Source organism: Mixophyes fleayi, chromosome 6 (assembly GCF_038048845.1).
Source record: "Mixophyes fleayi isolate aMixFle1 chromosome 6, aMixFle1.hap1, whole genome shotgun sequence".
NCBI lineage: Eukaryota > Metazoa > Chordata > Amphibia > Anura > Limnodynastidae > Mixophyes > Mixophyes fleayi.
Genome location: NC_134407.1, coordinates 145,479,801 through 145,504,939, shown reverse-complemented (window position 1 = coordinate 145,504,939; position 25,139 = coordinate 145,479,801). Strand labels below are relative to the sequence as shown.

Sequence of the window (25,139 nt, the reverse complement as noted above, 5' to 3'; positions counted from 1 at the left end):
ATCACAGACGCCATGGCTGCAATGTTAGTGTTAGATCTGCGTCCAATCTCCACAATAAACGCAGCTGGTTTTTCACAGTTAATTGAGGTTTTGTGTCCGCGTTACAGAATTCCATCGCGACACCATTTCTCCCGTAAAGCTATTCCACAACTATACCAAAAAGTGTGTAAAAATGTAGAGATTGCGCTGAAAAATGCCATTCTGCCCACTGTTCACTTAACCACAGATATGTGGACAAGTGGAAGTGGCCAAACCAAAGACTATATGACTGTGACAGCCCACTGGGTTGGTCATTCACCTTCACCAGCAGGAACAGCAGCAGCATGTACACCACTACGTAACATTTGTCACAGGCAGGCCACTCTTTGTATCACCGGCTTCACTAACAGGCATACGGCTGACAATTTGTTACGCAAACTGAGAGATGTGATTGATGCATGGCTTATACCACTCGGACTCTCCCCAGGGTATGTCATTTCAGATAACGCCAACAATATAGTGCGAGCATTACAGCTGGGTGATTTCCAACATATTCCCTGTTTTGCTCACACCATCAACTTGGTGGTGCAGAGCTTCCTACGAAATAACCGTGAGGTGCAGGAGATGCTTTCGGTGGCCCGTAAAATTTCAGGCCATTTCAGGCATTCAGCCACAGCATGTAGGAGATTACAGCAGCTCCAAGAGCAGTTTAACTTGCCCTGCCACCAACTTAAGCAAGAGGTGGTAACTCGGTGGAATTCCACCCTGTACATGCTTCAGAGGATGGAGGAACAGCGCAAAGCCATCCAAGCATATTGCACAAGTCATGACATTGGGAAAGGAGGGGGGATGTATTTCACTCTTGCACAGTGGGGAATCCTTTCAGTGCTGTGCAAGGTGCTGAAACCATTTGAAGTTGTGACATGTGAGGTCAGTGCTGACTCTGCTAGTTTGAGCCAAGTCATTCCTTTAGACTATTGGAAAAGCAGCTTGAGAAAATGAAGGAGGAGCTGAAAGCAAGCAATTCAGCAAAGTATGTTGGCCTTGTCGATCAAGTACTTAATTCGCTTCACAATGATCCTCGAGTTATTAAGATCTTGAACTCGGATCAGTACGTTTTGGCCACTGTGCTTGATCCAAGGTTTAAAACCTACATTGAGTCTTTACTTGTAAATGAGCGAGATGTGAACTTTTGCAAGGAGCTATTGCTCAGCAAGTTGGCCGCTGAACTGGGCCTCGGCTTGACGACGTGTCCTCCTTCACTTTCTCAAGCTGTTGCTCGTAAAAAATTAAATTTCCAAAAAAGAAGCAGGGAAGACACAGGGGACAGACCAGAACAATTTAACATCTGGGCTGGTTTGAAGGATTTTTCAAAAAAATGTGTCACTTTGCCCATAACTCCATCCAATATGAGTATAAACATGCAAAGGATGGTGGAGGATTACTTTCAAGAGGTAGTTGATATGGAAATGTCAGACAGTCCCTTTCCTTACTGGGAAGAAAAGCAGGCCATTTGGAAACCCATGTACAAACTTGCTTTGCAATACCTAAGCTGCCCACCCTCCAGTGTGTACTCTGAACGAGTGTTCAGCACAGCAGGGAACTTAGTCAGTGATCGCCGTAGAAGGTTACTTCCCAAAAATGTGGAGAAAATGATGTTTATAAAAATGAACTACATCTTCCACGAGGAAGGCCTTCACCATCCAAGACATCCAAGCACTGACTGTTCTCTAATGGCGGATTCAAGCGGCGATGAATTGATAGTCTGTGATGATGACGTACACACTGATGAGGGTGAGGATTAAGCTGAAGATGATGCCGATAACATCTTTTTAAAACTTTCTATGTAAGTGTAGGGTGCAATCTACCCCCAAAGAGGAAAGGGACTTGTGGCATTTCCATATCACATACCATCTTGAAAGGCTGCTGTTAGGGCAATTTATCCTTAAGGGTAGGGTGTCATAGACAGAGTGACCCTAAACTGGCTTTGTCCATTTTTCATAATATTGTACAGTCTATAATGGCTGAATTTTTGGGTATTTTATACAAGTGGAGGGGGGCCTAGAGAGACAGAAACCAAACTGGCTTTTTCCATGTCAATTAATATTGTACAGTCTATAATGGCTGAATTTTTTGGTATTTTATACAAGTGGAGGGGGGCCTAGAGAGACAGAGTGACCCCAAACTGTCTTTCTCCATGTCAATTAATATTGTACAGTCTATAATGGCTGAATTTTTGGGTATTTTATACAAGTGGAGGGGGGCCTAGAGAGACAGAAACCAAACTGGCTTTTTCCATGTCAATTAATATTGTACAGTCTATAATGGCTGAATTTTTTAGTATTGTATACAAGTGGAGTGGGGCCTAGAGAGACAGAAACCAAACTGGCTTTCTCCATGTCAATTAATATTGTACAGTCTATAATGGCTGATTTTTTTGGTATTTTATACAAGTGGAGGGGGGCCTTGAGAGACAGAAACCAAACTGGCTTTTTCCATTTCTTTACATATTTAACTATAAGTGTAGGGTGTAATATACATTCAAAGACGATGGCTGCATTGCCAATATGCATAGATGGAGAGGAAGACAATCTGTTTTGTGTGTAGAATAGGCCTACCAACGAAGAATGAAACTGTTTTTTTGGATGATTTATTACCTCAACAATTAGATTACTTGTCTCTAAAACAGTTGGAGCACTAAATTGGGTTAATTTAGGCCCAAAAACATGGATTTTCCCAAAAAATAGCAAAACAAAACCAAACAAAACCAAAACCAAAACCAAAACACGCAATGGCGGTTTTGCAAAACCAAAACCAAAACCAAAACACGACGGTAATCCAGATCCAAAACCGAATCCAAAACCAAAACACGGGGGTCAGTGACCATCTCTAGTAAAAATAAAGCTATCAAGTATTTGTGTGCTACATGAAAAAACAGCCAGTATTTTCCTTATGTGCAAAATAGTAAACTCATTTGCACCCCTTGCATTGCAACATGGTTTTGTCCAGAACACTTAAGTAAGAAAACTTAACTAAATTTTTCCTTAACTTAATGAATCAGGCAATGCAATGAAAGGGAGATATCAACACTATGCAGTTTATTATTTTTTTAATTGAATCAGAGAAAGCAAATGCAATGATGGCAAAGTTATAAAATCCTTCATTAAGACAGCTCGCTGCAGACTTTGGCCAACATTGGTGAAAATTGGGACCTTTGTGAAGGAAGATATTATATATAGAACTCTAAATTAGGTTTAAAGGACTGAAGTAGGCGGGTTATAAGTGGGAAAGTGAGAAAACGTGTGGCTATGTAACAAGTGTATCCAGGAACAGAATATGAAGATAGTATGGACAATTAGGCCATACACACGGGATCTTTTACACCTGTAACACATACTGAGATTCTAGATAAGATTATTACTCGCTTTTAACCTCAGTGCAATTTTTTACGTTTTTAATGTATTAAAACTCTGTTTTTACTACACTGTAATTATTTCTCTGCCTGCTGTTCTATATTAGCTGCCGTCTCTGTATATTATGTATTTTAGGATTGTTATGTTTGCTGACAAACAAATGACTTCAGAGATGGCCGAGAAGGCTGTAATATCGTTTGCATGAGGAGAGGGCAGATATGTGTAAAGAAACTGTGCTGAAAGAAGAGTTACCTCCCAACAATGGCTGACTGAAATGCCACATAAAGTAGTGAAATAAAATGTTCACACTTTAGATGGTAAAACAGCATCCTTTGGTCACCACGGAAAAGTAGAAACATACATCTCAGTTTGCGTATCTAATCCCTGGCTCCTTAGTCTGGCAGACTAGCTTTTAGATTGTATGATTAGCCCCTGAAGCCCACATATTTAGTACAAACCTTGGCTACCCATTTCAGTGTTTCACACATCACATAGTGAATAGGACTGTTTTAAGTAAGGGAGGATATGCCTACCTGTTGGCATCCCTCAGGAAGAAACAAAGAGGCTGGTGTTGGCGTAAATAGTAGTCACAGTTTTATTTAAAATCAACAAAAAATGCAGGGAAAGCAGTGTGCAAGGTTCTTTTTCCTTTTACCAATTCCTCAACCTTTTGGGGTGCGTGTTCTGTCCACTATGTGGGCACCATAAGCATGCCTCCTGGATTTTCTGAGGCGTGTGCCCACACACCCTCTTTTCTCTTGGCATGCCCCAGTAGAGGCCGAACCATTGAAGCTGGAGCCAGGCAGACGGACGCTTTTCAGGGGTGATTATGCACAGATGCTGGCTTCCCCCATTTCTATACCTTGCGCGTCGCTTGCCCCTGCCACACGAGGCCTTCGTGAACCCTTCATGAGGCCAAAGCCCCCACCACCATGCTGTGACACCAACCGCCCACCACCTCCAACGCTTCCTGTATCGTGTTATTGAACAAGTTCAGCGCGACCTCTGACAGGTATACCCCATCTTTCCTATAAAATCAATGCATTTCATGCTAATGTCTTCATGCCGTATGCTGATGCCACCACACACGGAAATGAGTTTACGTATGGTTGAATTCACCCTCTTAAGAGCTCTGTCAATGCCTGCTCCCTTCCTCGCACCTATCGAGGACACCCTTGGGATGATATATGACCATACCAATGTAACGCCACTCCAGCAGTCTTTCATCCACACCAAATCTTCCCAGATACCTCGTACTAAATCTAAAGATTTCTTCTTTCCTAGGTCATTGCCCCCGAGGTGTAAAAGTACCACATCAGATTGGCGTCTCTTTTCATCTGCCTCTAGCAACTCCTTTCTGAGGTCCCCCCATACCATTCCTCTTTTTCCCAGCCAACTAACGGTAACTGCTTCCTTCATATGGCCTAGTCGAAGCCCGCTTTGAGGCCCAATGGACATAGGAGTGTCCTCCTACCCTGGTTGGCTGTGAAAAGATTGAGACTGCATGGGTGAGGTGGCAGAAATAGAAAAAAGAAGAAAAAAACCCTGGTGGTGTGTGCTGGGTGGGTGGACATGAGGGTACCAACTTCTTATTCACGCACATCGGGGGGCTGTCCCACTGTTCCACTTTGCCAGCCTGACATAAGATTTGTAGCTGTCTGACCACCAGGCACCCAGCCTCTTGATATAATCGACAGATCGCCCCTCGCTGCCTATCCTAAATGAGTGTGTCCTGAATCTCGCTTCATCCCAACCGAAGGCTTGCACGCATCTCTTAAAAAACTGCTGTGAGCTGGAACCTTGTTAAAGGGGATGTGTCCCCATGCACCCGTAAGAATGCCCCTCCCTTCGGCCTTGAGGTATTGCTCCACTGCGGCAAAAGGGCAAACCGCCGCATCCGCCTTGCGCCACGTCTGAACCCACCTCTCTTTTCCTAACTGGTCCATCTCAGACCTGTAGATCTTACACTGCACTGCGTTAACGGACACTACCACATTCTTACGCAAAAGGCCGGACCTGAGTGATTTATTGGACTGCGCTGTCAACTCGCTGACTTTGAAAGCCCCACTGTATGCCAAAATGAATACAGTGGTAAACGGTGTTGTTTCCCGTTCGTCCCTGTATACTGTGGGTGCTATCCCTACGAACTCCCTCAGCCTCTCTGCTGTCACTGGTTCCCGGGGATCCGGGTTCCGAGTCTCCTTCCTGGCCCAGCCCCTCATTATTGTATGCACTATGAATGCTTTGGTTATATCTGCTTCTCCCCTCAGCCTTAAGAAAAAAGGCAATGCCGGCTAGCATGTTGCTAACACTGGCCTTCGAAGTCCTGCCTGTGTGTAGCTTATCCAGGAATGCCAATATTATCTGTAGGGCTTCCTTACCCCCTTATGATCTTCTGGCTATAAACTGCTGCCATCTATCCCAAGATGCACTATAAGTTCTGCACCTCTTTTGCACCAAGGACTTCGCCACCAGCTCACCTAGACCGGGTTGCCAATCTGCCAAAGATCGGAAGGGCATGGTAAGCCTGCTCGTTTCCTCCTTGAAGATCTCCCACTTCTGTCGTGAGAGCGCATCAGCTATGGTATTATGCTCGCCCTGGACATGCTTTGCTCTGAATGTAATGTTCTGATGCAGGCACCTTGCAACTGACCACCTAAGCAGCAGGAGGGGGTGATGCTGACTGATAGTTAATGGCTTGCATCACCCCCCAGGCTCAGAGCCGGATTTACACCTCATGGTGCCCTTGGCAAGATATTGGTTTGGGCCCCACAGCCCTCCCTACGCCCCCCCCCCCAGCCCCCCCTACACCACCCCACCTCCCTGAAACAATCCATAGCATTATATTTTTATCACATCTCACAAGACTAAGAGCTCCACAGCTCATGCAATGCAATGAGAGACAACGGAACAGCAAATCAGAATGCAGCTGTCACATTCTGATCTACTGCCAGACTGCCTGTCTTTGAATGCATTCTGCTGGCATGGGCAAACAAAAGATTCCTAGAGAAGGGTTTCAAAATACTGGATTCTGGGGCAAAGCCGCAATAGGCCAGAAACGGACACTATTTTGAAGTAAAAATATTTTACTGTAAATTACAAGTACGGTAGAGTAAAAAAGTGGTGCTTATTCACATAGCGTAAGATGTAATAAAAAAATTGAAACTAACAGTATATTTTATTTTTAAAGAACAATTTACATTATGGTGCTTTACACATTCAAACACATACTAACCTCAAGGCTGTTGGTTGCTCGTCTTCCAGCGCTGCGCTTGGTCTGCATCTCCGCTCCCACCATAATCTCTCCACCAGCACACCTGATCTGTCACCTCTAATGGAAACACTTTTCTCCATCAATGGTCTCTACTCCAGCCCCCCTGCCCCAACCATACACCAATTACTGTCCTCATTTTTCTCCCCAGCTCTATCCATTGTCCCTTGTGCTCTTACATTCATCATTTAGATCTCTCTCTCTCTCTCTATGTGTAGTTCCCCTTCTCCAGCTCTTTATTCTCTCCCAGCTCTCCCTCTTTTCCCCCTATTGTACTCTTTCTCTTCTTCCCCCAGCTAATTCTCCCCTTTCTTCTTTGATCCCTAAGAAAGTGACAAGGGCGACACAGGCCAATCACAGCAGCTCCAGGACAGGAAGCCAATCGTTATTTCCTGCACATATGCACCAGCCAATAAGATCGAGTTCACAATGTAGACTGATCTCATTGGCCGCTACAAATCTGCAAGCTCCAAATGATTGGTCCCATCGCCGTGTCAGAGTCTTACTGTAGCTGCTGTGATTCGTCTACACAGCTGTAGTGTGTGAACGCTTGACTGCGGCCGCCTCCGATGAGTCCAGGCTGCGCTGCCCAGCAACCCTGTTCCCCCTGTCCCCCCGCGAGTCGCGGGGAGGGGCCGTATTTATTTATTTTTTATTTATTTTTCTCCCTTGTCCCCCCCCATCTGGGCCCCCAGAGAGCCGCTAGGCCCTAGGCAGGTGCCTAGGTTGCCTAGCGGTAAATCCGGCCCTGCCCAGGCTGTCACACCAGAATCTGATGTGCCTGTTCTCTAATCTCTTCCCCCAAATTTTTAACGCCACCACTATTGGAAACAATTCCAGCGCAGCTAGGTTCTTAGAGAGACCGCTAGCGATGCACTCGTCTGGCCACGATTGTGCAATCTATTCCCCCTGCATATATGCTCCAAAAACCTATTGCCCCTGCTGCTTCTGTGAACAGCTGCAGCTCACGGTTAGGCTGCTCTGTTGCAGCCATAAACGCACCCAATTAAACTCATATATGAAATCATCCCATACCAATAGATCCATTATGATCTCCCTGCTAATGCGAATCCTGTTGTAGCTCTCTCCAGCCTCCTCTTAAAATATGCAGCCCATTGGTACCACCCCACAAGCAAAGTTCAGCAACTCCAGCATTGACTGCATCTGTTCTAGAGTGACCTTCCTAGCCACTTCAATTCAACTAATTCTGCTTTTTCTGATCAGCAATGGCATTGGCTGCTGCTGCAATCAATCTCCACTCGATACTATCCCTTCACTTCCTGTCTCTTAACCTCCACCACTTGTTTTTCCTAGTAAGTCTCTCACTGGCCTTCTTAGTCCCCAGGTGTGAAAGGTTCCTCCCTGCACTTCCCCACCCCCTTTCCTGCTGCCTGTGTACTTGTGTCAATCCTCCTTATCTGGCTTCTGTGCCAGTGTGACCCCCTTTAAGCCACAAGTGGTGTAGATGTAGGGATGTAGGTAAGATTTTTCTCCCATTTGCTCTCTTCCTGCAAGACTTTGTAGTAAAGTCAGGCAGACTTGACAATATCATCATCATCATAATTTATTTATATAGTGCAATATGGCACACTTCCACATCAGTCATTGTGGTACTGAATGTCAAACCTTCAACACATTCTTTACTGACAATTTTATAAAAATGTACAGTTGCCCAACATGTTTTACTGACACGTACTTCATATAATTTTCTATAGTATCTATAGGAAATTAGACATTTAGGGTGTGCTTTACACTGTGCAGACCAAAAACAATAGGCAAATAAATTGCTGTGTTGAATCTATTACTGCCAAAGGTGGTCATAATCTTATGGACTGTCAAAAAATTGAATAACCTTTACTGACTGTCAGTAAATTTAATTGGCAACTATGATATATTAAACATAACAGCAAGCAACACACCAGAGAGATTCCCCCTGATACATAAAGGGGGTATATTATACTGCAGTCTATTCATCATGCCAAAAATGTATGCCATTTCTATTCAGGCTTTGTAATATTCTCCTGTGTGTGGGTGAGACTGGGAACTTGAGGTCGTTGTCTGACAGTTCCTGAGTAGGAGGAATACACAAGAAAGGATGATGAGGCGATAAGAAATAATAACATATTAATACTGTGGATGGAACTAGTGTAGCTTCTGTGACATCACTGCTCCTGCCCAATATACACCAATCAACATAATGTATTTTGGCAGTACAAGCCTGCAAGTCTGCAACTTACACTCTGTTGGTTTAGATACAGAAGCACCCCTCATAGCATGACAATCTGCTGCAGAAGGGTTAAAGAAAGCATGCTGAACATATTTAGTTATAAACATTTATTTTATTTCATGTATATCACTCAGCCCACTTATACACAACATTTGGTATATATTAATGTCAAAGGGCCTGATTCATTAAGGATCTTAAATTAAGAAGTTTCTTATTTAAGTCTCCTGGACAAAACCATGTTACAATGCAAGGGGTGCAAATTAGTTTTCTGTTTTGCACATACGTTAAATACTGACTGTTTTTTCATCATCACTGTTGGGAGATCAGCACTGTAGATGTCTCCGGTTCTCTTTGTGGCAGAAGTTGATGTAAGTTAGTGTAAATAAGCAGAATTTTTAAGCTGCATAGGAGTTTTCCAATAATAACGGAACCTGCACAGAGGTGCAGTATATAACTCCAGACTGCCCTGCATGTATAAATGGGTAGAATATACTGCACAGACGTGTAGTACATAGTAGCCTCCTGAGACTGCTTTATATATCTAACCTGTATCCACAATACAGTTTACCTGTGTTCACCAACTACAAGATATATGCCTGTATCCTGTATACTGCAAGATACATATTCTTCTCTATATCCTGTTACAAATAAATCAATGTTCCTGGTTACATTAACAAACATGTTGATTCACCTCCTTCTCACATTCTGCTGACACCTATTACAACTACAAGCATCCACCAATAGGTTATATCAATAACCATAACCAATCAGCACTTACACCTGCCCTATGGCTGGCGAAAGTGATACGGCTAAAATCACGTACCTGAGAGATGCCCAGAGCTTGAAGTGGATGATTGTGTGTGCGCTCGACTTTGGCACGCCCATACTGTATACATTGCATACGTGCGTACGCCCTTCCTCCTCCGTACCACCCTTCTAATGGTAGGCTGTTGGAAGTGCCATTTGCATCCACAGAAGAATTTGATGCACTTGCAGTCCATGACATGAAGTCGGTTTCTGAGCAAATGCAGATCAATTTCACACAAAATATGTCACGCAACGGGACTTACGTTCCATAATGAATCAGGCCCTGTGCAAGATAGAGTTAGTGTTGGCACAAAGTAGTCACAAGATTCCTACAATACCCAGTCCAATAATGTAGATTAAAGTTTAACATAAATCATATCATTGCTTAAAATTATGAAAACCACTCACTTCAAATAGATAGCTACAGTCCTACCAATAAAGAGATGTCATACACGGAGCAAGGAAACGTGTTCTATAGGGTCTCTCTAAATCTGGGGGCAAGACAAATGTACTCCTTTATTTTAATTGGGACAAATTTGGAGGATTCGTGAGGGAGCAATTTGAGCAACTGATTCTGTCAATCTGCAATCAGTATCCAGCTGGGAGGTAAGGGCACATGGAAAACCTGTGTGGGTGGAAGTGAGCCCAGGAAAGCCAACAGTTCAATTATAATCAATACTAATGTGTTGAAGAGTGCTAGATAACTTCTAACTATATATTGGCATATCAATTAGAAAACACCTGCTCATTATGAGGATAAGATTGCAGCAATGCTATATTAGCTGCAAATAAATAATCAGAGGTTTTGCAGTCCACATTTGGAGAATAACAAATATAGAGTTTGTGTCCCATCAGCGCTCCACACTCAAATGCAGCTTAGCTTCACCCCAATACAACCATAATGCCTGGTTGAAAAACAAGTATGAAAACACAGAGAAAAAAGTGATTTAAGCGCTTTTGGTCCCTCTATTTGCCAAGTGAACAGATGTTAATAAAAAATAAATACTGAATACTTATTTGTTGGTCTTATATTTATCTTGAAGAAACTGTGATTTCTTGTTCTCCAAACCATATAAAATAAAAAATATCAAAGTAGTGTAAAACCATAAATACAACAAATAATCACACATTCAAAAAAAACCTTTGACATATAAAAGTGTTTTAAGATTATTCCACTTCATCACCACATCAGCTGCCCCTAGTGGTAATGAACTCACCAGAGTTATAACAAAATATGGCCTTGTTATATAGAGCTGAGCTGCATCAGGTGTCAAATTCTTCCTAATATATTCAGCACACTCAGCATTCAGATGTCCACACTCATGAAAATAAAATGTAGAAAAGAAAATGGATCTAGTGTAATATAGTTAAAACAAAATCCTTTAATATAAAAGGTCTATATTACACTGACATTTATAAAATTCCATTAAAACATGACAACAATAAAGAAAAGGGATGTACAAATTACTCCTACCAGAAAAAGCAGAATGGTCAGGCAGTATAATAAACATTTTTGGAGGTCCTTGAGGTGAATGGTTACTGGATGATCTGACCGGATCCAAGATGGTATTGCTGACTATAGTAATGACATCCCTCTCATCACCAAACGCATTTCGACTTTGTGTCTTTATCAAGGTGGATGCTTTATAAATATATATAGACCTGGGGCTTATAGCCCCAAGGTGCTTGCGCCATGGGCGATGGCACCGAACTTTTTTACGGCCCTGCCAGTCTTTTCTGTCTTACAGTTCTCTGCTCAAACCAAAAGGAAAGTGTAACATTAAGTGTCAAGCAGGGTACTCTCTACTAAAGGTTACTTGGGGGGTTTGAATAAATTGCTAGGGTTGTCCATAGGGCAGTATCCATAGAATACATGTCTGGGAAGGGTATCTCTGTAGTTTATTGTTACCAATTGGATTCCAATTGGTGTATGATTGTATAATATATATACACTGCTAGTGAGTGAATTTCTCTGTGCAATGTGTGGCGGGAATTTAAGTAGGTTATATGTGCAATATTTGACTGTCAAAGGGAAGTATTAATTAGAAGATAACTCGTCACATTCGCAGCCTAGGAATATAATCATCTGTTAATGTGTGCAGACATTGTAGGACATTTAGAAATTTGCTCTGCTGTAAAAGAATTGGCCAAAAATCATGACAGCTCTGCCATAAAATGAACTACAAATTCCATGAGGAAGGCCATTACCGGCAATTACATCAAAGTACGCAGACTTCTGTGATGGTAGATTCAAGCCGGGATGAATTAGTATTGTGTGTGGGTGATGTACACACTGATGAGGGTTAAGATGATGTGTCAGGCGCCGTCCGCACGGCCGCCTGACTGCCTGACCGCGCGTCTGGTTGCTATGCAACCAGACGCGTCACTTCCGGATCCCCCCCTGCCATCCATCTCCTAGCAGTATGACGCGCCCCGTTGCTAGGCAACGGGACGCTATGTGATTCCCGGCGGCAGGCATGACAGCGCTGCAGCGCTGATGCTGATTGGATCCCCACACTACTTAAACCTCTTCCTGTCCTCTAATCAGTGCCAGAGTATCAGGTCTTCCTGTCTCCAGCGTTTGTGTGTACCAGTTGCTGTATTGTTCCTGACATTCCTCGTGCTGCTTGTGACCCTTTTGACCCGGACCGTTTGACCACCCCTATCTGGATTCTGCCTTTGTACTACGCTCCCTGAAAGTTACCGACTCGGCTTGCCTCACCATTCTTCTGGATTTCCCTTTGTACCTCCTCTACCTGAACGTTGCTGAACCGGCCTGTCTGACACCCCCTTGTATCTCGCTGTGGACTCTAGGAAGGACCGCGACCTGCGTGTCCCTGCAGCGGAGTCCATACTTCCTTGCGGGGGTTCCTGGTGAATACCAGGGGCACGTTAGACTCCGCGCCTTCCTCTGAGTTGCGCCAACAACAGCAGGTACCCACTATCAGTCATACACCCTCTATCAGTCGTGACATGATGACAGTGTATTTTTGTTTCCTTGACTTGAAACCACTATGCACTTGAACATAGGCTTTAGCACATGTGGTAGAGGGATTAGTATCACCATGACTGAGACTGAAGAGTGACAAGAACAATGCCACCCCTCCTGTTTCTGTATGAGCTATGGCACAGTAGAATGTCACTGGAGACTTTTAAGAACACTGACAGCCCTATTATTACAATTTCTTTTACAGCACTAAACACTGACACCTCTCCTATTTCTGGTTGAGCGATGTGCCATAGCTCAGTAAAATATGACTGGAAACTTTTAAAAACACTGCCAGTCCTATTATTTCTATTTCAGCAATGACAATTACAATGGCACATAGACTGTAGACTGGCAAGAACACTTGGACCTCTCCTGTTTCTGCATGAGCTGTATTAACACAGTACAATGTGACTGCAGATTTTGAAAAACACTGACAGCCCTATTATTTCTATTTCAGCAATGACAATAATCAATGGAGCAAGGGCACGTAGACTGTAGACTGGCAACAACACTGAGACCTCTCTTGTTTCATTGTAAACTATAATAACACAGTACAAGGTGACTGCAGATTTTGAACAACACTGACATCCCTATTATTTCTATTTCAGTAATAACTCAGTAGAATGTCACTAGAGAATTTTAGGAAAACTGCCACCCCTCCTCTTTCTGTTTTAGATATGACGCTGCCCAACGGCACTGGAGACTGCCAAGAACCGGGCGATATTTATAGAATCCAAAACTCGCAAGATCCGATGACGCAACAATGACATTTTGCCTCGTTTTCACTTCTGGGGGCATGCAAAAGTCCCGGGCTTGGTACTCGGATCAGCGAAGTTCGGGTGGGCTCGGTTCTCGAGGAACCAAGATGCTCGAACATCTCTACTTTGAATTGAATTCAAATGCAATACCAAAAATTCTCCACAAGGCGTTGCATGGCAGTGTATAGAAAAACAGGATTTATGAGCGCTACCATTCTTCTCAGTGCTATACCTAGATTTTCCTTGTGGTGTCGCTGTGATCCACACAATAGGGCACATTCCATTCTCCCTGATGTCTGGCGTTTTCGGTTAATAAAGTAAATCATTTTTAATCACACCTCTATAAGGACAAGTAAAAATAAGCAAAGATTTCAGACCAGGCATCGCCTTGGAGTGTCTTCGCTGATTCCCCTAAGGGGGAGATTCAATTCAGCCTGATGTGTCTCCAGAACTGTCTACGGATACATATCGCCTAGGAGTTTTTTCTCAAATCTCCGATATTTCCTCGGGTCCCATAGAAATGCGAGGAGAAAATGAGCGTAGATTTTGTACCATATTCAGCTGCACTATGCACTGCAAAGCGATGTCCGGCGGCACCTCACAGCCAGGGGAGGGCTGGCAAATTTTGGACCAGGGGGCAAAACCTGACTCAGCAGCCTATTTTAAAGGGAAAAAATGCAGGTGACCCAGTGACACAGCCCAAGTTAACACACTATGGACCGGCCCAGGGGCAGATGCCCCACTGCCACCCAGCCCAGTCTGCCCCTGCTCATGGCTAATTAAATTCCCCCCATATCCTTGATGTTCTGACTTAAATGTCCACTCATTTAACCTTGTGCCCCATTGACTCGTGCAGAAAAATGAGTGGAGATTTTCTGCTATAAAAGGGAAAAATATATACGCATCCTTCAGTGGCACCTCTCACTGATTTGAATCTCCCAAATCTTTCAACTGCAATACCAAATGTTCTCCACGAGGTGTCGCATGGCAGTGTATAGTAAAGCAGGATTAATGATCTTTGCCATTCTTCTCAGTGTTACGATAGATTATCCCCGTGGTGTCGCTGTGTCACCTCGGTTCCATTCTCCCTCTTGGAATTCGCTCTGCGTGCAGTACCTATCGGCTTCCAGCGGAGGCCGCTGCTCCCCGGTGTTTCACGGCAGTGGCGGCTGCGATGGGTGAGACGGAGACCGGGGAAGTAGCGGTGGAGAGACCGGAGCCGGTCCCCGGATTCCCAGCGGAGGAGCCGGTGTTGTGGAGCCCAGAGGTGGAAGTGTGCCTGTTTCACGCCATGCTCGGTCATAAACCCGTCGGTGAGTGTAGGCCGCAACCACTCCCCGGACTCGCGTAGGCCGCACATGCGGGAGAGATGATGTGGGAGCTGGGACGGCAGAGTGGGGGCAGCCGGGGTTATGTCATGTGCTGTATGTAAGAGTGTGACTTATATGGGAAGCAGAATCTATGTCTAGTGTTCTTTGCTTGGTCATTATTACAACATGTCGACAATAGTAATCAGTTTTCGTGACCTACAAAGCTTTGTGAGATGTAACAGCATATGTGGCACAATACAACAGGGGCAGTTATGGCAGCTGTAAGCACTAGTTTTTACTTAGAATATAATAAGTATGAGCTATTTCATTCATATTTATCCAAAGTATAATATACTATATTTTGTATTGTTATACAAGTAATAAGTATTATTGTTATGGCTTTACTGTAAACAACAGTTTGCCCAGAATCACTCTACCAGCCACTGATGGGGATAAATAGTATCCAACTGAATATAATCATCATCATTTATTTATATAGCGCCAACATATTCCGTAGCGCTTATATAATGTACACTATGGAGCCAGCCCATGAAAACTTGCTTATTTTTTAAGACTGGCCCAGTACTAAGCATCACTACTGTTGCACTGTACTCAGTATATATATATATATATATATATATATATATATACATACACAAAATCTATAAAGTAGTAGGGTCTATTATTGGACTAATCTCAATGCTCAAATGAAATGCAATGGTTCTCAATGGACTAAAACAATACAAATGTATTACTCTTAGCCTAATACATAATGTACATATAAAACATATCATTATACATTCCTAACTAAAATCTTCAAGTACTAAAATCTTCAAGTATATCGGTATATTCGAGCAAATCGTGACGTTACATATGAAATTGAACACACACTTCAGTCTAATATGGATAATCAATATTGGTATATCTGATATGGCAAGTGATGCTGTGTGCAAGACCAAGATGGACAATGTTATCTTATTCACCAAAGGTCCGTGTAGGTGAACTTAATCATGTACGGGCTATTCCATGGGTATTCTACCATCCTTTGTCCTGACCGGTTTGGCTAGCATGAGATTAGTTTACAGTGTAGTCTTCTAGTACATCAATGGAAATAAGTGAGGCGCTGTAAGTTGGTCAGTAGCAAGTATAACCAATTTACAGCGCCATATCAGATATAACAATATTGATTATCCATATTAGACTGAATTGTGTGTTCAATTTAATATGTAATGTCACAATATGCTCGAATATACTCATATGCTTGAAGATTTTAGTTAGGAATGTATAATGATGTTTCAATTTTATGTTTTATATGTACATTATGTATTAGACTAAGAGTAATACATTTGTATTGTTTTAGCCCATTGAGAACCATTGCAATTCGTTTGAGCCTTACGATTGCGATTAGTCCAATACTAGACCCTACCATTTTTATATATATATATATATATATATATATATATATATATATATTACTTAATTGGTCTTTTGTTGGACACTAGAGTTATCAACACCAACCATATTTATATTGATTGTTAGTCAGTGAGAGCTTAACCTGTGATTCATCTGTTCTCATTCTGTCTAAGGTAAGATTTCAGTAGAGTAGTATTTAAGTTGATTTTATATTAATATGTCCTTTAGGCAGGTCACATAAGGTAGTAGTGGTTACATTCCATAAAGACATTTGAATTACAATTGTATTATGATCAGTTTGTTAATGTATGGTATATTCCTGATGTTTTCAAATTATACTCCTTCATTGTATAACATTACAGAAGATCTTGTGTATGTAAATAAAGATAATATATGGGAAGTTGTAATACATATAACACTGCTGTAAGTAAACTCATGGCCAGCAAGATATTGTCTCAACTTGTATTGAAATTTTGGCAGCTACGATTGGTATTTTTTATCCTAGATGTAGTTCTGACACAATATATGTAAGAACAGTCTGTATCTTAACATTTGGTATGCACTACTATTTGTAAGTATTTTGTAATTTATTTATAAGGCCGCAACAAAAGGTCAGCAGCACCATACATAGACAATAGGGTGAAACATTGTACATGGCAAAAACAGGACATTACAATAAAGGTAAAATGGTACAACAAACAAATAGCCAAAACTAGCAGGAAATAGACCCTTACGATGACTAGAGGTGGGGTAAATTAACCCTATCTGCATCTGTACCCAGAAGTGTGGTCACAGCAAACAGGATCAGATCCACTGCTTGAGAATAGAAGGGAAGAGACCGGTGAACTGGTGGCTTCAGTAATGAAAGGAGGAGGACACAAAGGAAGAGGGCCCTGCTTGTGCCAGCTTACAATCTAAGGGGGATAGGTAGACAAGCAGGGTGACAAAGAAGCAATAAGACCATGTGAAGAGGGGAATAGGGGTCAGTTAGAAGAGAGCTGGTAGACTTTGATAATGAAATGGGTTTTAAGAGTAGGTTTGAAGCTGTGGTTGGAGGCAGCCTGATTGGGAAAAGAAATAGTTCAAAAGGAGGGGAGCAGCACAGGAGAAGTCTTGGAGAGGAGGTGGTCATTGGCGGGAGGTAGATGTAGTCGGGGGAGGATTGGGTGAGGGCTTTTATAGGTGAAAATAACTAGTTTGTGCTGAACTCTGTAGCAGAAAGGAAGTCAATGTAGTGGCTAACAGAGATGTGAGGCAGATGATGATCGGTAGGAATTGACAAGTATCAACATTAAGAATGGATTGAAGGTGGGAGGAAGGAAGACCAGAGAGAAGCATGTTCCAATAATCCAGACGAGATATGACAAGGGAGTGGTTCAGGTTCTTGGTTGCCTCCAAAGTTAAGTTCTAATCCTGGAGATATTTCGAAGGTGGAAGCAGCATGCTTGGGAGGGGGATTGAATGTGGAGAGTGAAAGAGAGGGACGAGACAAGGGTAAATCCTAGAGCAAAGAACTTGTGGGACTGAGAAAGGGGTAATGTTGTTGACTGATAGAGAGATTGGTGGAGTGGAAGGGACTCAGGAAGGTGGGAGGTGATGAGTTCTGTTTTAGACAAATTCAGTTTAAGGAAGCGCTGGGACATCCAAGAGGAAATAGCAGAAAGACAGCTGTACTGCATGTGTCGCTGGTATTTTTGTTGCTGTGCAGTATCTGGACCTGTCTGGCAAGTGAGTGTGCAGTTAAAGTGTGTGGCAAGTGAGTGTGCAGTTAAAGTGTGTGTGGTGCCAGCAGCTATTTAATGCTTGGTATTCTTTACATGTGCTGTCTAATGTGTCTGTTTGTTGCCACATTCTATTCCTTGCAAATGTACAATTGTAAGAGGAGTGTAGATATTTGCAAATATTGAGCCTGAGTCATTAAGGAGAGCAAAACATAAAAAGGAGGAACTTTGCACATTGGCTAAACCATGTTGCATTGGAGGGGGACAGATTTATATTTGGGTAGGGCATGTCCTAGATCAACTTTAAATTTCAGTGTAAAAATAAAGCTATTAAGTATTTGTGTGTTACATGAAAAAGCAACCAGTAATTTCCATATGTGCAAAATAATAAACTCATTTACACCCCTTGCATTCTAACATGATTTGTCCAGGAGCAAATTTACTTTTTTTTTTTATTGCTTTGCTCTCCTTAATGACTCGGGCCCAATGGGTGTTCGGGACACAGCTCTGAAAGTGTTATGGTTAGCATTTTTTATGCATCCAAATTTATGTTGGTTAAAACATGACCTGAAAATGTTTATATTCTTAGAATTCAGTTTCCTGGATAAACAAATAAGTGTAAATGTGATATGAACTGGATGTGACTTCAAGATGTGCTCTGATTGTGTCTTTAATACTGTATCCTTATCCTGTCCCAATACAGGGGTGAACAGACACTTCCACATGATCTGCATTCGGGACAAGTTCAGTCAGAACATCGGTCGTCAGATATCATCGAAGGTCATCTGGGAGCATCTTCGCACCATGTATGACATGCAAGCTTTGGTGAGTACATCCAAGCCACGCTCTTGTGGGGAGAAGATCTTTTATATCCAGACAACTAATAAAGCACTTCTTATGTGTAGGGTGCACTAAAATGAGCCTGCCTTGTAGTCCCAGTTTTTGAGTACAGTGACTGTAACATGAAAATTTAATATATCATGCACTTTAAATTTATTTGTACTGTTAAAATGTACTTGTTGCATGCGCTCAGTGGAGGCAGCCATTTTTTGTGTTTAACCAAAACTCATGAGAATGCAGCTTTTCAATTCACTAGGATCCAGCGACATCACTGAGGTCCATGGTGGAGAAAACAATTTTATGGACTAGACCAGTATTTCTGAAAATACAGTCTTATCAATTTACTACAAACCAGGTACATCAAGACAAGACATTGTGTATCCATCTTTGGTTATTTGTCAATTAATCAGCTGCACTCTTGAATTTTGGTTATGGCCACAAGATGACTGCCCCCACTGTATGTAGAATATAGTTTTGGTGGTGGTGGGTTCACAAAAGAAGAATGGAAACATACACCTCATCACACACAACAACACACTGCTCCCTATATTATTGTTATATTATTAAGCTATGCAGCAAAAAGAGCTAGTATTTCCCAGTACTCTTTATGTAAGTACCCCGACTTTTGCAATAGGAGGAATTGGTTTATCGGTTTCCCCTGGTGCTGGAAGCAAGTCTTTTAAGCAAACTAAAGGGAGGTAAATCTTTGGTTCAGTTAATCCCGGGTTACCTATAAGATCACATAAAAAGTGTAGAACTGCTTTTTTTTAGACATGGTTGCGTAAAAATAAGGGCCTTCCATAACCCCCCATTTATTACATAAGGCTGGAGACAGAACCACTGCCTTAAATAGTGAATATGTTGTGTAATAAATGAATACTGTTTTAGAAGGAAGGTGTCCTTCCATTCCTCATTGTCTAGTGACCTTACCTCCTGATGCCATCTGGCTGTCCGCTTTGCAAAGGGGACTGTACAAGAGTGTAACACCAAGGCATGTGAAAAGGGCTACTTAAATTTCTGCTGACTTCTCTTCAAGTATATTACAACTTGCTGACCATAGGTACTGGAATATGAGTTTGTATGGACATAATTGTAGGTATTTAAAAAACAGTCTGTGTGTAATATGCATGTTCCAAATTAGGAATAAATTCCTGCGAGTACTGTTATAAATAAAGACCTGAAATAAAGGGTTTACAATCTAGAGGAAAGGAGCAGAGCCAAAACAAGAGAAGTGAGTGTGGTTCAGAGTGGAGTTTGGGACAACAGCATAGTTGGGTATCAGCATGAGAGTAGTCTCCTTGGTGGGAGTGAGAGATGGTTATAAAAGATGAGATGAGGCGCAGGACAGAGGTGGATCTAAACAGGGCATGAGGACAGAGGTGGATCTAAACAGGGCATGAGGACAGAGGTGGATCTAAACAGGGCATGAGGACAGAGGTGGATCTAAACAGGGCATGAGGACAGAGGTGGATCTAAACAGGGCATGAGGACAGAGGTGGATCTAAACAGGGCATGAGGACAGAGGTGGATCTAAACAGGGCATGAGGACAGAGGTGGATCTAAACAGGGCATGAGGACAGAGGTGGATCTAAACAGGGCATGAGGACAGAGGTGGATCTAAACAGGGCATGAGGAAGAGTATTTTGAGATGAGGTTTGATATATACGAAGGAGTTCTGTTGCTGAGAGCTTTGTATGTGAGGGTGATTAACTTAATTTGGATTCTGGAGGTATTTGGAGGTAATGTATGGATTTACAGTGTGTAGGGTATCTTAATCTGATCCAGACCATACCCAGACACAATCACACTAATGGTGTGTTCCTTAACAGGCTCTTGACAGCGACTGCTTGTGTGAGGATACCACTCTTGGGTGGAGGTTGCAATATTTCTGAGCTAGATGAGTTCTGCAAGTATGAGTGTGGAAAGATTTTTAATGACAGAATAGAAAGACTTTGTTCACTACAAGAAATGTTTGGGGCCTGAAATTTCTGTCAAAGGACATGTTACGAAGCGCTGACTGACAGGGTGCCCAAACTTTTACACATGCCACATTCACAGCTTCATTCATTTTTTTAATCTGTTAAACATGATTTACACTGCATCCCGCAGAGGTTTTGTTGCTTTCTTACCGAGTACATTCAATAAAACATGCTCAAACTTCTGCATTCAACTGTAGATGCAGAAACAGACCTTCCTTTATATTGACGTGGTATTTTTTCCTGCTGTTCATTAGTCATCATTAGTAATCCTGTACATACTGTCCATGGCAGTGGATTTCATTGTTTTGTCTTTATGTTTGAAACAGCTTTGGGTTTGTCTAGTGATTTGCCATTTCTGTTTACCTGCTTTACATGTAAGCACACTGAGATTGTCTCTTGTTGAAATAATATTTCCCTTCTTTTTGCAAGCATGAATCTGAGATTCTCCCTTTCCCAAACTCTGAGAAGAATTTTATTCTCCCTGATGAGATCATCCAAGAGGTGAAGGAGGGTGAGTTTATACCATTTCTGCCACCTGTATTACTGTCTAGCTCAGTGGTGGGCAAACTCAGTCCTCAAGGGCTACCAACAGTTCATGTTTTTAGGATTTCTGCCTGTAGAAACAGGTGGGATAATTACTGACCCAGCCAAATAGATTAACTCAGCTGTGCATGATTAAAGAAATCCTAAAAACATGAACTGCTGGTAGCCCTTGAGGACCGAGTTTGCCCACCACTAGTCTAGCTGAATGTTAAAAGTCTATATTTTCACATGAAAACACACATTACTAATTCAGCAGGGACCAATGGATGGTACAAGTGCTGTTGCCAGCCAATGGCAAACAGGAGTAGTTATCATAAATGCTGGTTACTCATCCAAGGGGGTCATCATAATTAGGCAATCCAGACTCTGCACTTCTTTCCCAATCTGGCTTACAAGTGGTTACTCTTTACTTTGTATCCGTTTTGTGATCCAGAAAGAAGTACCTTGAGATCACATTTCTTGACTATACAGTAATGCAAGGCATTCCTTACACGGGTGTCAGCAGTTTGAAAGTACAACATAATAACTCCCAGTACTCTGTTTTAACAGGTTTATTTTATTAAGTAAAACGGAGAAACTCATGAAATTTGATAAACATTGGGTTATAGAAGTCTAGGGGGTAAATTTATTAAGCTGCGGGTTTGAAAAAGAGGAGATGTTGCCTATAGCACATAATCAGATTCTATCTGTCATTTATTTAGTACATTCTACAAAATGACAGCTAGGGGGGGTATTTAATTGTTAGCGAGTTCGCTAAAATACTCGCGCTCGAAAAATATTACCGTTAATATGGTAATCTGCGTGTAAATACCGTTAATATGGTAATTTACTCGCTGGATTTCAGCTCGCAGCTCAGGGAGCTGCGAGCTGAAATCCAGCGAGTAATTACCGTATTAACGGTAATATTTTTCGAGCGCGAGTATTTTAGCGAACTCGCTAACAATTGAATACCCCCCCCCTAGAATCTGATTGGTTGCTATAGGCAACATCTCCACTTTTTCAAACTTGCAGCTTGATAAATTTACCCACAGGTATCCAAAACCACAACCCATGAACAGAAGCGCATTTCTCCTGGAAATCACCAATGTTATTATTTCAGGTAAAGTAACCACAGAGGAGGATATTAAGGAAGAAATCAAGGAAGAGGTGGATGCACACTCTGTGTCTGATGAAGGTGAGCTTTCTTGTCTTTCCTCTGGAAGATCTACACTATTCCCATGAACAACTTGTTTAATTACTTTCCACTCTTTATGTGGCTACGTAAAGAACCCCTTGTTACAACATTGCTGGTTATATACAGTTATGAGGTGTCAGACTGACCAGTGGAGCTAAGTAATGGCTGTAAGATTTCCATAATCCTCTGTACTGCACAGTTCCAATTTGGCAGAGAATGTTTCTATTTATAAACCATTGAATGGCTCCACCAAGCTTTAGTGAGTTAATACTAGTCCCTGTACTTGGCTGGATGTTCTTGGTTATATTGTCATTTTCTTGTGCCTGTAGCATCACCTTTTTTTTTTTTTGTTTTGTTTGTTTGTTTTGGTTACAGCTTTTACAAACTCCTCTGTGACCTCAGGAAAGTGTCTGGACAAACCAAGTGGCAAAGAGAAGGAGAGAACACTGTCCGAGTCTGGATCCAAAGAGTCTGGTGACAAGAGGAAGCGAAGCCGTCTTACTGAGAAAGTTGTCAATGCTAACAGCAATCCATCTAGTCCTAATGCAAGCAAGAGGCGGCGCACGTAGGGAGTATACCAGCCAGGAGGACAGAGCCTAACATGACATCAGAGTTTCCCAGTGCAAGAAACTCATCTGTTACCATTGTAATATTGAAGATCACAAGGCCTCAGTTTTGGTAGTTCAGATTAAGACTAAGAAGATAGGCCTTAGTGATTGTAAGTGTCACAGCGTGCTCTGTGATCCAATTGCACAAGCGTTTTCTGGTTCTGAGCACAGGATGAGTCTTGTTTTATAAACACCTACATATCTGGGGGCTATATTACACCCATTCTTTCATAGATCTAGACAAAGTGGTTTTTATTCAAACTTAGATGTATAATGTATTAGATCAGAGTTCAACAACCCTATTATTGAACTAGAACTAAAAGCACTCCCTTCTACTTAGACCATTGTGAGGCATACAGAGTATGCTGGAATTTGTAGTTCAAGAACTGTATGGCAGTCACAGATTTAAGCCTGCCGTTGATACCATTGAACTGTAGTGGTCATCTGTGTCTTGCACCTTGAATTTTGTAGGAATTTTGGACTAAGCCTATAATCTTTGAGGCTGCTAATCGTCCTGTTAGTAGTTAGCGAATCTTTTACAATGAATTGTAAACAAGTTACGACGACTCCACGACTGAATCCCAGTAGACGACTGCAGCTCTTAAGATCTGTAGATTTTTACATAACATACTGCACATCATTTGTTAATCCCATTATTTAATAAGGTTTTTAAGAATGTTTTATAGATGTTTTGTATATAAAACAGTTAAACTGTCTTTTGTCTCCATAATTTTTTTTCTCTTAAATTTTCACACATGAATATTGGTCAGGTTGCTTGTGCAGCCATTTTTCGCAGATCATTTAAAAGGACTATTGTAAGTCCTCAAGGGTAGAATATAAGGGAATAATTTACCAAGATATAAGGCTGAGAGCTTCTATGCAGGTTACAGAACTTTGCAGTCTCCAAATAAAAGGATACATTTTACAGAGGATTTAACATATATTCACGTCTCTTGTGTACTCTAAATGGAGAGAATACATAATGTTTTACATTGAATCTAATAGAAGGAGAGTAGAGTGCCAGTGTTTAGGTAGCTGCAGGTAGGGCCATCTGATATGAACCATGGATTCTTTCCCAGTTGCCCATGAATCCAATCAGAAGCAGAAAGAGAAACCAAGCCAATAGCAACTCCTTGTTCGTTCTCAACTTTGACTTCATCTTTCTTAAAAAAAAGGCTTATTTACAGGTTCCAAAGATTTAACAAGAAACACAGATTTTATTCCTCTATTGGTAATGGATTCAGCATATATATCTCTAACTATTGATCAATGGCTTAGTGTTTATAAAGTCCTTGTTTGGAACAAAAATTGACACGCTCAGTAGTCTGAAATGGCTTTGCTGCTTTCAAGTAACTAAACAGTCACCATGACAGAGGAACTTCTCAAATGTGGTGTATTACCGACATTCTGCATTTCTGAGAATTCATATATACATATTGTACAGAATGTATTTTCTGTTGTATGATAGAAATGATGCTGACATGTATTAATGATGTATGCACCCTGCTGCCCCAGCTACTAATGCAAGATGTAATCTTGTTAATTTATGTGATTCTGTAATATAAGTAACCCTGGTTATTTGCCAACTCATAATCTGCCAAACTCATCTTTGACTAAATCTGATGTTCTGCAGACAAAACCCAGCTTTATCTGAGCAAACCTGATCTCCTGACTTGGTTACCAAACTCAGCTTTTTCTGAGCAAACCAGATCTCCTGTCCTGGTTACCAATACCAGATTTATCTGAGCAAATCTGATCTCCTGCCCTGTTGCTAATTTGGTAAGATAAGACTGCAATGTTTGCCTGAATCGGTTCCAGTATCAATCCTATATAAACATTCTATTTCTTTGTGTGTTGAATTATAAGTATGGAAAGGTGAACCCCCCCCAGTAGATATATTGTCAATTTGATCTGGGTGACCAACTTAAGGGATAATAATTAATGTAATAATAATTGGCGCGATGGGTACTACTAAGCCACACAGTTTGTGTGCTAGCATATTTGATGACTCTTTAGCTGTTTTACTATGTTCTGAATCCTGTTTTCTTTGTTCTACTTTCCCACTGTTCCATTCTGTTGTCACCAGGATGTATGAAAAAGAATTTTG

General features: G+C 41.7%; 1 protein-coding gene across 1 annotated transcript; it reads left to right on the top strand.

The window, feature by feature from the left end:
• Positions 1–14,525: 14,525 nt before the first annotated feature.
• MRGBP (MRG domain binding protein) lies at positions 14,526–23,748 on the top strand. The gene is made up of 5 exons (XM_075176737.1): positions 14,526–14,757; positions 18,592–18,713; positions 21,137–21,218; positions 22,350–22,424; positions 22,800–23,748. Exons 1-5 carry the CDS (start codon positions 14,619–14,621, stop codon positions 22,991–22,993), a joined length of 612 nt encoding a protein of 203 aa, XP_075032838.1. The 5' UTR covers positions 14,526–14,618; the 3' UTR covers positions 22,994–23,748.
• The last annotated feature ends 1,391 nt before the right edge of the window (positions 23,749–25,139 follow it).

What these genes read in the sequence shown, in the direction of transcription:
- MRGBP (XM_075176737.1), top strand. Translation starts at nt 14,619, where the DNA reads ATGGGTGAGACGGAGACCGGGGAAGTAGCGGTGGAGAGACCGGAGCCG. An exon ending in CATCCAAGAGGTGAAGGAGG is followed by an intron (nt 21,219 to 22,349) that starts GTGAGTTTATAC and finishes TTATTATTTCAG; the next exon opens with GTAAAGTAACCACAGAGGAG. An exon ending in ACACTCTGTGTCTGATGAAG is followed by an intron (nt 22,425 to 22,799) that starts GTGAGCTTTCTT and finishes TTTTGGTTACAG; the next exon opens with CTTTTACAAACTCCTCTGTG.